This window comes from Chiloscyllium punctatum, chromosome 44 (assembly GCF_047496795.1).
Source record: "Chiloscyllium punctatum isolate Juve2018m chromosome 44, sChiPun1.3, whole genome shotgun sequence".
Taxonomy (NCBI): Eukaryota; Metazoa; Chordata; class Chondrichthyes; order Orectolobiformes; family Hemiscylliidae; genus Chiloscyllium; species Chiloscyllium punctatum.
This window is the reverse complement of record NC_092782.1, coordinates 47,283,262-47,297,016: the sequence shown is the minus strand read 5'-3', so window position 1 is coordinate 47,297,016 and position 13,755 is coordinate 47,283,262. Positions and strand designations below refer to the sequence as shown.

The 13,755-nt window shown below is 42.2% G+C and overlaps 1 protein-coding gene across 3 annotated transcripts in view; it reads right to left on the bottom strand.

The window, feature by feature from the left end:
- Positions 1 to 7,407: 7,407 nt before the first annotated feature.
- Positions 7,408 to 13,755, bottom strand: part of tspan33a (tetraspanin 33a) — a 48,262-nt gene continuing 41,914 nt past the window's right edge. For all 3 annotated transcript variants that reach the window (XM_072562832.1, XM_072562834.1, XM_072562831.1), the window contains 3 exons: positions 13,555 to 13,680; positions 10,589 to 10,750; positions 7,408 to 8,435 (listed from right to left, as the gene is read on the bottom strand). In XM_072562832.1, the coding sequence (XP_072418933.1) occupies positions 8,334 to 8,435; positions 10,589 to 10,750; positions 13,555 to 13,680 (390 nt within the window). In that variant the 3' untranslated portion in view covers positions 7,408 to 8,333. The remainder of the gene's footprint in view (positions 8,436 to 10,588; positions 10,751 to 13,554; positions 13,681 to 13,755) is intronic.

The following is a 13,755-nucleotide window of genomic DNA, read 5'->3' as shown; positions in this document are numbered from 1 at the left end:
TCAGTAGTAGCACACAGCAAAATCCCAAAATTCTGGAGCTCTCTCCTCTTAAAGACACAACATTATCCAGAAATTATGTATCTTCAGATCAATTGACTGGAGTTCGACTATCTATGATATTTTACCACTGCAGTGAATGAAGGACAGAAGAAACTCAGACTCTGCTCTGCTTCACCTCAGGGGTTGCACTTTTGTAATGATTTCAAATTTGGTCCAGAGGCATGGGCACAAAATCTAATCTGACACTGCCAGTGCATTACTGAGTGCGTGCTACGATATCAGAGGGGTTATACTTTACAGAAGTTATATCAAGGCCTAGCAGGTGGATATAAAAGTTTCCACAGCACAATTTGAAAGAAGAGCTGTAGATTTGCCCTGGGGCCTTGGCCAACGTTTGTCCATTCAATAATTTAACTATAACAGTTCATCTGTTTATGATAAAGTTGTTGTCTATAGACAATAGACAATAGACAATAGGTGCAGGAGTAGGCCATTCTGCCCTTCAAGCCTGCACCACCATTCAATACGATCATGGCTGATCATCCTTAATCAGTATCCTGTTCCTGCCTTATCTCCATAACCCTTGATTCCAATATCCTTGAGAGCTCTATCCAACTCTTTCTTAAATGAATCCAGAGACTGGGCCTCCACTGCCCTCTGGGGCAGAGCATCCCACACAACCACCACTCTCTGGGTGAAGAAGTTTCTCCTCATCTCTGTCCTAAATGGTCTACCCCATATTTTTAAGCTGTGTCCTCTGGGTTCGGCTTTCACCCATCAGCGGAAACATGTTTCCTGCCTCCAGAGTGTCCAATCCTTTAATAATCTTATATGTATCAATCAGATCCCCTCTCAGTCTTCTAAACTCAAGGGTATCAAGCCCAGTCGCTCCAGTCTTTCAGTGTAAGGCAATCCCGCCATTCCAGGAATTGACCTCATGAACCTACGCTGCACTCCCTCAATAGCCAGAATGTCTTTCCTCAAATTTGGAGACCAGAACTGCACACAGTACTCCAGGTGTGGTCTCACCAGGGCCCTGTACAGCTGCAGAAGAACCTCTTTGCTTCCATACTCAATCCCTCTTGTTATGAAGGCCAGCCTTCTTCACTACCTGCTGTACCTGCATACTTACCTTCATTGGCTGGTGTACAACAACACTCAGATCTCTTTGTACTGCCTCTTTACCTAAATTGATTCCATTTAAGTAGTAATCTGCCTTCCTGTTCTTACCACCAAAGTGAATACATTTATCCACATTAAACTGCATCTGCCATGCATCTGACCACTCACCTAACCTTTCTACCACTCACCGAACCTGTCTGGGTTACCCTGTAATCTCCTAACATCCTCCTCACATTTCACCCTGCCACCCAGCTTAGTATCATCAGCAAATTTGCTAATGTTATTACTAATACCATCTTCTATATCATGAATATATATAGTAAAAAGCTGCAGTCCCAGCACTGATCCCTGCGGTACCCCACTGGTCACTGCCTGCCATTCCGAAATGGAACCGTTTATCACTATTCTTTGTTTCCTGTCAGCCAACCAACTATCAATCCAAGTTAGTACTTTGCCCCCAGTACCATGCACCTTAATTTTGCTCACTAACCTCCTATGTGGGACTTTATCAAAAGCTTTCTGAAATTTCAGATACACTACATCTACTGGATCTCCCTCGTCCACCTTCATCTTCCTTAAAAACTTCCAGAAGGTTAGTCAAGCATGATTTCCCCTTCATAGATCCATGCTGACTCTGACCTACCCTGTTACTTCTATCCAGATGTGTCGTAATTTCATCCTTTATAATAGACTCCAGCATCTTTCCCACCACTGAGGTCAGACTAACTGGTCTATAATTTCCTGCTTTCTCTCTCCCACCTTTCTTAAAAAGTGGTACAACGTTAGCCACCCTCCAATCCGCAGGAACTGATCCCAAATCTATCGAACTCTGGAAAATAATCACTAACGCATTCACAATTTCTCGAGCCACCTCCTTCAGTACCCTGGGATGTAGACCATCAGGCCCCGGGGACTTATCAACCTTCAGACCTAACAGTCTCTCCAACACCATTCCTTGCAAATATAAATTCCCTTAAGTTCAGGTCCTTTAGCCACTGTTCCCTCAGGGAGATTGCTTGTGTCTTCCCCAGTGTATACAGATCTGAAGTACCAATTCAATTCTTCTACCATTTCTTTGTTCCCCGTAATATATTCCCCTGTTTCTGTCTTCAAGGGCCCAATTTTAGTCTTCACCATTTTTTTGCCTTTCACATACCTAAAAAAGCTTTTACTATCCTCCTTTATATTATTGGCCAGTTTACCTTCGTATCTCATTTTTTCTCTGCGTATTTCCTTCTTTGTAATCCTCTGTTGTTCTTTAAAAGCTTCCCAGTCCTCTGTTTTCCCACTTATATTTGCTATGTTACACTTTTTCTCTTTTAACTTTATATGTTTCTTAACTTCCCTCATCAGCCACGGCCACCCATGCCTCCTCCTAGGATCTTTCTTCCTTTTTGGAATGAACTGATCCTGCAACTTCTGCATTATACACAGAAATATCTGCCATTGTTCCTCCACTGTCATCCCTGCTAAGGTATTGCACCATTGAACTTTGGCCAACTCCTCCCTCATAGCTCCATAGTTCCCTTTATTCAACTGAAATATTGTCACTTCCGATTGTACCCTCTCCCTCTCAAATTGCAGATTGAAGCTTATTGTATTATGGTCACTACTTTCCAATGGCTCCTTCACTTCGAGGTCCCTGATCAATTCTGGTTTGTTGCACATTACCAGATCCAGAATTGCCTTCTCCCTGGTAGGCTCCAGCACCAGCTGTTCTAAGAATCCATCTCTGAGGCACTCCACAAAGTCTCTTTCTTGAGGTCCAATACCATCCTGATTCTCCCAGTCTACCTGCATGTTGAAATAGGAGTTTGCTGTGTTTTTTTCCATGACATCAGTGATTACATTTCAAAAGTAAAAGCTGTAGAGTATTGTCCTTAGCTTGTGAAAGATGCTGCATAAAATGTTTTCTTCCTCACAGAGGGAGGAGAGAAATGGTTGTGCTGGGAAATGCAGGCTTTACTTTGAGGAAAATCTAACCAGTTAATGTAACTAATGCTAACTTCTGACAATATTTTAGTGTTGGTCACCTGACCCATTGTTTTTGGACCATCTCTTTGAAACAGCTATTTAAGGAGTCCCATTACCATAGCCTAGGAACCCTCCAACCACAAGGGACGAACTCAGATTTCTCCAGTTTCCTCATTTCCCCTCCCCCAACCTTGTCTCAGTCAAATCCCTCGAACTCAGCACCGCCTTCCTAACCTGCAATCTTCTTCCTGACCTCTCTGCCCCCACCCCACTCCGGCCTATCACCCTCACCTTGACCTCCTTCCACCTATCGCATTTCCAACGCCCCTCCCCCAAGTCCCTCCTCCCTACCTTTTATCTTAGCCTGCTGGACATACTTTCCTCATTCCTGAAGAAGGGCTAATGCCCGAAACGTCGATTTTCCTGTTCCTTGGATGCTGCCTGACCTGTTGCGCTTTTCCAGCAACACATACCATAGCTCTCAACATTTCCAGATCCTTCTAACTGCATAACATAATTCGCATTTCTCCCCTGTTTTCTTTACCAATTATAGCTTTTTCATTTTATTCATCCAAGGTGTGTGGACATCAATGGCTGGGCCAGCATCTATTGCTCATCCAAGGTTACCCTTAAGAAGGTGGTAGTGATTTACCTTCTTGAACAACTGCAGTCCATGGGCAAGAGGAGAACCCACAATGATGTTAGGGAAGGTGTTCCAAGATTTTGATACAGTGAAACTGTATGAACAGTGATATATTTCCAAGTCAGGGTGGTGAGTGTATTGGAGGACAACTTGCAGATGGTGGTGTACCCATGTATCTCATAGAATCACACAGCATGGAAACAGACCCTTCAGTCCAACTCAACCATGCCAACCAGATATTCTGCCCTTATCCTTTTCAATGGAAGTGGTCTGGGTTTGCAAGGTGCTAAGGAGCCTTGGTAAGTTTCTGTAATGCATCTTGTAGATGGTGCACTGCTACTACAGAGCTCAGTGGTGCAAAGAATGGATGTTTGTAAATGTGGTGCCAATCAAGTAGGCTGCTTTGTCCTGGGTGGTGTCCTCTTGTTTCTAATCAAGGAATCAGTTTTTCTTTAGCAATTTGTCAGCTCATCTCAGGACTTTGAAAACATTTATTAAATCACTCCTTGTTTTCTAAGGTGAGCAGTGACAATTGCAATGGCTTCTAGTTTTTTATTTCTAATGCCAATCTAGCAAATCTCCCCCATAACCGGTCTGAGCTTTGATAATATACCTGTGATACTCAAGCACAAGCTGAACCAGTCTTTACAAAGGTTTAGAAATATTCCTTTGCTAAGCCAGATTCACTCACTACCTGCAGAACATTGCCCTAAATGATACAATGCTGACCAGGGTAAATTCAATGATCTTCTTTGGTAATTCAGTGGAATTACCAGACATTGGGCTGCTCTCACTAGGGAGAGAATGAAAGAGAATCACCATCAGGTGAGGGGAGAGACTGAGAAGAAGATTCCTTCATGGTAACCTCAGCTGATGCAGTATTGAACATATCTATCTAGTGATAGATATAGGACAGATGTCAGAGGTTTCTTTACTCAGAGAGTAGTAAGGGTATGGAATGCTTTGCCTGCAACAGTAGTAGATTCGCCAACTTTAAGTACATTTAGGTCGCCATTGGACAAGCATATGGACGTACATGGAATAGTGTAGGTTAGATGGACTTCAGATTGGTATGACAGGTCGGTGCAACATCAAGGGCCAAAGGACCTGTACTGCGCTGAAAGTTCTATGAACCAGCACAAATGATACTACTCTGCATTGTGAACTAGCCATCAAGCCAACTGAGCTAATCATTCCCCATATTACTCTGGATGGGAAACAAAGATATGAGTGTTAGCACCATTTCCCTCATAGTCCCATGATAGCTCTGTACAGAGTAGGCTGATTTCACTGCACCATGGGACAGGGGAGTCACCATAAAACATAGAAGCAGAGTAGGCCATTCGGCCCAATGAGTCCATTCCATCATTGCAAGATCATGTCTGATATGATAATCCCCAGAATACTTGATTTCCTTAACGATTAGAAGCCTGTGCATCTGAACTTTGAACATATTAACAGCCCTCTGGGGTAAAGAAGTCTGCAGATTCATCATCCTCAGGGGGTGGGGGTACCTTGATGTGCCTTAAATGGGTGACCCCTTTGAGGTTATACTGCCTGGTCCTGGACTCTCCCACTAGGGGAAACAACCAGTCCTCATATACACTGTCAAGCCCCGATAAATGTTACTTGCTTTGAAAAGAGCTCCTCTCATTATCTTAAACTGCAGTCAGTACAAGCCCAACCTATTCAACCTTACCTCATAAGAAATTCCATCTACCCCAGGATCAACCAAGTCTATCTTCTCTGGACTGCCTCCATGGCCAGTATATCGTTTCCTAGATAAGGGGCCTAAAACTGTTCACAGCATTCCAGTTGTGTTCTGAACAGTACCTTGCACAGTTTTAACAATACTTTGCTATTTTTAAACCCCAGTCCCTTTGAAATAATGGCCAACCCTCCATTTGCCTCCCCATTACCCCCTGAACTTAGATGGTAGTTTTTTGTGCTTCATGCACTAGGACACACAAATCCCCATGCTGCCGCCTTTCCCAAATTAAATAATACTCATCCCTCTCCTCACCAGAGTGCATAATCTTAAATTTTCACATATCATATTTCATATTTGCCAACATTGCCTCAGATTCCCTACTCACCACTGTGTGCACGTGCGCGTGCCCGTGTGGGGAAGAAAAAGAAACAAAACGACAGCATGAGGGAGTGCACAAGCTCCTACTTATTATCACTGGACAGTACAGTTCAAGTACTGTGTTTGGGTGAGGACATCACAGCTGACTAGTCTCATTCTTGGTAGGAGATTTACACTGTGACAATTGCGCCTTACTTTCTACCTCACTGGGAAGAGGTCAGGGATACTCCATATTGGACTGCCATGGCAGAATATCTCTGCTGCTGTCAAGGCCTCTCAATCATTCATTAGGGTGCAGTTAAAGATGGCAGACAGCAATGACTGTGGAATAGTTCCTCCCTCTCCTGATTTCACCTCCTCCAAGAATCTGAGTCTTCAGTAGAGGGAGAGGTGGGTAGGACTAGGAAACAAAGAAAACAGGAAAGTTTTCAGGCAGGAAACTGAGCCAAAGCTGACAGTGAAAACTGATGCAACAGGCTGCTGCTGGGAGTGCCTCTTGTTGGCAAGAGGTTCAGACCACACACACACAGGCTCTCCAGACGAGAGTGCTGAGTGCTGGAGGCCCTGCACAGACAAACAGGTTCATTTTCTATGTAATTGCCAGTTCATCTCCTGTGGTATGAATTGCGCACAGATTGATTTAAACAAGGACTTGTTTGGAATATTTTACAGGGCCCTGAATAGTTTGTGTGATGGACGAAGGAACACAAACAGATAAACGATAGATTGTGATTTGAAATGGGTTTTGGGGGGGGGGGGGGGGGGGGGGCAGTGAGGGGAAGAGAAAGGGGAAAAAAAAGAGATTCAAACAAATGATCTTTGACTCTTGGCCTGGCCGCATTTTTATTAACATCAATCCTTCTTGCCATCACCACCAATCTAGAAATAAAACTGGATTTTAGGAAAGCTATGATAGGATTGGAGGCTTAAGTACTGGAATCATTCAAGGAGAGGTCAGATCATTCAATGAGCGGTCCGCAGGGACTTTGTGGGGAACAAGGATGATTTGTAGTTAGCTCCATAGCTTGCAAGAACTCTCCTGCATAGTATATATTGATTCCTTGATCAACACAAAATTTCCTTAATCATAAAGGTTATAGCTGGCCATGTGGGGCAACACAATATCCTATGTTTCCATGTCCATTTTCCTTCACCTCTGATAGGGTTTTTAAAAAAAAACTCTCTGCCACTCCCAGGCTGGCCAACCTTTTGATATATCCTTATAAGCGAGTCCAAACAGGGAACCTGGTAGGCCATTTGGCTATACTTTAAGCACAGTTTTGATCTCTCCACCTTCCCTCTTTAGTCAAGAAAGTGCATGTCTGAGATTAGGAATTTTTGGCTAAGGAACTGCAACTGTGAAGGTAGAATCTGAGAAGCTGAGCACATTACTGAACTCTGTCATTCCACCATCTGCTGGAACAACTTCCACCCCCTTGCTGCATTATTTGGACGACTCAAGTTAACCAAAAGTAAATATTTAAAAGGTACTTTAACACAACAAACAACTTATAAATTTTATTAAAAGACAAAAATATTTTATTTAGCAAAAATTTAAATTAACAATTGGATATCAGCATTATCCACATAAACCACCCCCCTCAACACACTCATATACAATTGGAAAAGCCACATCAATGTAACATCCATTTCAATACAATAACACCATAAGTCAGGAATTATCTTCCCTCTTTTAGTGCTAGGTTTAGGTTCATGACTGAGGAAGCACATCAACAATTTTAAATGCCTTCCAACCATGTTTGGGAGGCACGGAATTCACCCCAGATTGTCTTTCTCAGAAAGACAATGTGTTAAGAGACAACAGCAAGACAGCAACACAAAACTGACAGGTTAACAGTAACATACAGGAACAGAGTGCATGATGGGGCAAGATATTTCACAAACAGCAGCAAACATGGTCATCAATTAGCACAGCTTCCCAGAAACAGACAAATAAATCTCTTAAAATACAAGTGTAAAAAAAAGAGCAAACTGGACTGTATCAATGACATATACAGGATACTGGAGTTCTGAAGGGTCACTGGACCCAAACCATTAACACTGATTTCTCCACACAGAAGCTGCAAGACCTGTTAAGATTTACCAGCAATTTGTGTTCTGATTTTTGATTTACAGCATCTGCAGTTTTTGTTTTTTTTAAAATACAGGATGATGTTCAATATAACAGTCATATTACAGAATCCCTACTCCAGATATTTACAATACAAATAATGTTAAAATGTGACATTGATGACCAAGATGAGAGATTAATTTAAAACAGAGTTTCTATCATCAGTGTGTACAATGCATGAAAAGTAGAGTGGTTTCTATCCATCCTTATCGACCACAGTCCTTTCTGAACAAACACTTCCAATGCACTTCAGAATTCAATTGCTCTTCATGTCAGCAGCTTGTAAAATGGCTCCAGGGGAACAGTGTGCTGCCTCCAATGTGAGAATAGCTACGATGTTGAGTGGGGGAGGGGTGTTGACTAACAGGGAAGAGTCAGTACCATGGGTCTGCTCGGTGCTGGCTGTTGTATTTCTGGAGTTCAATCTGATCTTTGATCTGGTTGATGAGGATCTGGGAGAGAAGAATTCCCACCAACTGGAGATGGCAGCCGAAGAGAGAAGTAGAAACAAAAAAAAGTGAAGAGAGACCCACACAGTTTTCTTAAAGGAACAGTTTTCTGCAGCTAATAATATTCACATATTTGCTCATTTGTTGTCCACATTCTTTTAGTATCATCTTATTTACAGTGGTAGTTCAGTGCAACACTCACCAGAATGTCAGAAGATCATGAGCTCAACATCCATTCCATTGAATTGGGCACATGATCTAAGCCAACATTGAGGGAGTACTGCAGAGGTCCCACATTCTGTTGAGACATTAGGGGCCTTAGTTTTTCAGAAGGATTTTAAAGATCCTATTATAACTGTGTTCTCTCTGGTGTACTGGCCAATATTTATCCCTCAAGCAAGGCCTAATCACATCATCAGGTCATTATCGTTTATTATCAGTCCCTTCCTGTACATAAATCAGCTAACAATTTTCCCACATTACATCAGTGTCTACATTTAAACATCCCTCCTGTACTTCATGAGCTTTTGGACTTCCTGATTGTGTGAAAAACATTATAAATGCAAGATCTTTCCTTGTTAAAAGGACATTGCTGCCTTCCAGGCTGTCTGGTGGTACCCCATCGTTGTTGAACTATTCTTCTCAATCATGAGGGGAAGCAGCCTCTTGAATAACACACATGACACCACCATTGTAGGACAGACGTATCCTGGTTTGTGGCTCTTTTCTACCACATGGAAGCACTATTTTAGAATGCCTGCTCCACCTTCCTCCCAGAATCATCAGCATTTACTTAGGCTTTTCTCAGCTTCAATTCTCCTTTGTGCCAGAGACAATTTTCACTGGTTCTCATACCTCCGCCCTGATGGGTGTCCACTAGACACTATTCAACTGCAGACAGTGCACATCCAAAAATTAACACTGGATGGGAACCAGCTGATTTCAGCATCCAGGAGGCACACTGAGATTTGTCTCTGTGTCAAAGGCAACACAAGGAGGGAATGTAGAATGAATAACACTGGATCTCTCCTTCTGATTACAATCCAGTCACTGAAGAAACTCAGGAGCATCATCTCTCCTTTTACCCCAGAGCTTGCCATCAAGGATCACGGGAAGATGTACTGGGTGGTTGATTTTTTTGGGGGGATGGGGTGGGGAGGGGGATGGCTGGATTGGCATAGCAGGGGATTGTGGGATGCCAACGAGAGCCCAACACAGATAAATTCTGAGAATAAACTGTATAGATTATACTAATTCCAAAGTGAAGTACTGCCAAAATGAACAAAGGCCCCTTAGAGAATGAGGCTGGGAACTAATAATGTGGAATCATGAAATGGCAAAAGAGGAGTTGAATAAACTCTTTGCATCAGTCTTCACTGCAGAAGATAGTAACACCATTCCAAAGTCACTAAATAATCAAAAGGGCAAAAGGAGGAGAGAAAATAAATACAATAACTATTACTCATGAGAAAATGCTTGAACATCAAATGAATTTAAAAACAAGGAAATCTTATTGAAACATGCAAGATTCTTTGGGGTCTTGACAGGGAAAAAAAATGGTAAAATTGTTTCATCTTGTGGGAGTCTAGGACTAAAAGGACATAATCTCCGAATAAGGGGTTTTAAAACATTTAAAACACGGATGAGGAATTTTTGCTCCTAGAATGTGGTGAATCTATGGAATTCACATGCAGTCAAGGCTGTGTTGTTAAGTATATTCAAGGCTGAGATTGACAGATTTTGAAGTCAGCAAGGGAATCAAGGGCTATAGGGAAAACGCAGGAAAGTGGGAGTTGAGGATTATCAGATTAGTTATGATCTGAGTGGATGGTGGAGAAGATTCAATGGCTAAATTAATTCTGCTTCCATGTTTTATGGTCTTCTTTCAGTATAAAAGGTCACAGATGACCCAGTTAAGAAGCTGAAGATGATTAAAGGATTTGGTAGAGTGCAGAACAAGGGGTTTTAAGTTTTTATGGCTAGAGGAATTCTACACATCCCCACCCGCACCTCACACACACAGGAACAAACCCAACTCCTTGTAGGACTGCATCAATTGAAAACCTGTGTTTCAATACGTAATACGTTTTTGGTAGGCAAGGGTAATTAATAGATACAGATCAACCATGAATGGTGGAACAGGTTCCATGGAGGTGGGATTAAGTGGATGTGATACTGACCTGTGGGATAGCAAAGCCCAGGGCTACTCCTCCCAACAGGAAGAGATTGCTATGGATCCAGTTGACTAGCTTGTCGATGCAACCATTGGTGTAGATGTATTCTTCCGCTGCCAAATAGTCCAGGTCCTGCATCCCATGGCCACACATGGTGTTGATCACCTTCTGCATTGGAAGGACACAGGGGTCAGAGATGGCAAGTGCACCGTGACAGAGAAGCAGGTGTATTCAGCTTTTTCACATTTCCACAAACCCTATTCAGATAGATACACTTGATGCTGTGTCTACTTTGTAAGCAGTTTTATTCTTCCATTTGCTCCAAATGGCAATATCTGTGATATGTGCACTTAATCTGTGAGACAGTAACTATCAGAAACTATATATTGGATAACCTTCTGTAGGATATAGGATCATAGAAACATACAGAACAGAAGGAATCCATTTGGCTCATCGTTTCTGGGCTAACTCTTTGGTACGGCAATCCAATAGCCCCCTTCTCCCCAAAACCCAATAAATTTTGATCCTTCATAAATGATCCAATTTTCTTTGGTAAGAGATTATTACACAGTCTACATCCACTGCCCTTTTAAGTGATGCATCCCAGGTCATAATAACTCACTGTAGAAAGATCATTTTTCTCTAGTCACCTCTTTCTTTGTTAGTTACATAAATCTTGTATTTTCAGGTTACTAATTTGCTTACCGCAATTTCTCTACATTTACTCTCTCAAAACCCTTCATGTGCCAAATGTTCTCTAAAGCTTTGTCCTAAGGAGAATAACTCCAACGTTCCCAATCTCCCCACCCAACTGAAGCTACTCTAACTACTGTAGTCAGAGCTTTTACAGCACAGAAAGAGGCCCGTTGGCCAATCATGTCCTGTCAGTCATCATGCATTTATCTATTCTAATCCCATTTCCCAGCATTTGGCCTTGTATGCTGTGGCATTTCATCTAAATGCTTCTTACATTTAAGTGAATGCCAGATACCCACAACCCTCTGGGTGAAAAAAACGTTTTCCTCAAATCTCTTGTAAATCTTTTTGTTCCTTACCTTAAACTGAGCCCCTGGTTATTGACCCCTGTACTATGGGGAAAACATCTCTCCCCGTCCAGCTTCTGCCTCTCAGAACATTACATACCCTGATCAGATCTCCCCCTCAGCCTTCGCTGCTCAAAGAAAAACACTCCTGCCTATTGAGTCTTTCTTCATTGTAGAAACATCCCAGCTCAAGCAATATCCTGGTGAATCCCTTCAGCACTCTCTCGTGTAATAACATTCCTTCCACAGTTACTCTGAATTTCCTATAACTCCTGCCCACAGGCAAAGCATCTTTCCTAAAGTGTACGGCTACACCACTGCATGCTGCCCTCGAAGCTGCTGTGGGGGGATAGAGACGGTCATACATCTCCTCCTGGAACATGCCTTTGCAAAGAAAGTCTGGAGAAAGATGCAGTGATTTTTGTCAAGATTAGTTTTGAGCAGCTCTGTAGTGCAGGATTCTGTGCTCGATGGTGTGTGTCCTGGGGAACAGACTAAGACAAACATCAACTGTGCCTGGAGGGCCATCAACTCTGAAAGATGCTCTTTGGACTGCCCAAAAAGTGTTGGTCAACTCCTTCCTCTGGAAGACCTTGATTGAGTGTTGTAATTTGGCACATTCCAAGCTCCAGGACTACAAGCTGAGGGATGCACTAAAACTTGGTGTAGTTGCTGTCAAGGCACAGGGGTAAAAAAAAAAACCATCCAAAGTCTTTCAGCCAAAGTTAATTGGAGGCCTGTTCAGTTACTGGACCCCCCAATGCCTCAAATATGTAAATATAGCCTTGTACAAGGAAGAAATGCCTTTGGTTTGTTTGTTGGATAGCGTCAAACTCCAATGTTTGCTTGTTTCTTCATATGTCACTGTACAGAACCAAACTGCTTTAGTGATTATGTATATAGAGATTGGAAACATTGGAGTTATTGTCCTTGAGATCGAGAAACTATCAGGTTAATCCTTACTGTACCTTTAATTGGACATGACAGTTTATTTGGAGAACGTATCTGGAACCTCTGGCGCATTAAATGGGTGCAAAACCAGTATGTTGATGAACTTGTGTGCACATCACCTACAACTGACAGTAAATTGGGAGAGAGGTGAATTTCCTGATATGGGATATTAGAAGCAGGAAATCATTGTGTTCTTTGTTGAAAAAACTTTACCAAGCTGGTATGTGATTGTAGTTGTGGACAGTATGGACAGAAAGAAGATTCTATCACCAGTGATAATGCATTGCAGAGTTTATTACATGAGAATCTGAATAAAGCAGAGCAGCTGATCTTGGCCAACAAACAAGAATGTTGGAATGTAGCTGAAATTCTTCCATGCCTTAAACCGACCTAATTAAAAGATCATCGATGGTATATTCAAACTTGCTGTGTTCTGACAGGACAAGGACTATGGTAGGGGTTGGAATGACGATGTCAAATAGCAAATAACTTCCAAAGAAAAATGCATGGACTGTTAGACTGTATGTCTCTTCCAGTGGTAACAGCTCCATGCTCACTTTGTTATTGGTATTTATACTCAGATTAATTACACTTATTTCTTCAAAGTAATAAACTTCAATCATGGATTAGATACTCTAATGGTCTTTGTATAAAGTGAAACCACTGTATTGAGGCGAGATGATGGAGGGTGCAATGTGGAGGGTTGAACCAAACTAACTTTGATGGGAGTATATCCTGTAGAAAGTATCCATTATAATCCGAAGGTTGGGTATATGTATTACATTTAATCCTTAATAAACTTACCAATGTTCTTTGTCTGACCTGCTGAGTGTTTCCAGGATTTTCTCATTTTTATTTCAAATTTTCAGCATCTTCAGTATTATGTTCTTGCTCTTTGACTGTGTGCTTGTATCATTATTAATTTAGGAACAGAACTGCAGCCTGTCTATCAGTATTCATCAGCATTGGGGTACTTACCTCTTTAGAGCGCAGGCAGCACGAATAGGGGACGGAGCAGCGTTCCCGGCTGGGGTTCTCTTCCGTGCAGTTGAAGTACATATTGTGGCTCCAGTCCTTGTAGGAGATTCCCCCACAACAGCTGAACTGTGGAGCCAAAAAAAGTGGGGAACACAGCAGCAGAAGGAAGACAAACAGATTAGTGCCTTTTGCTCTCAGTGT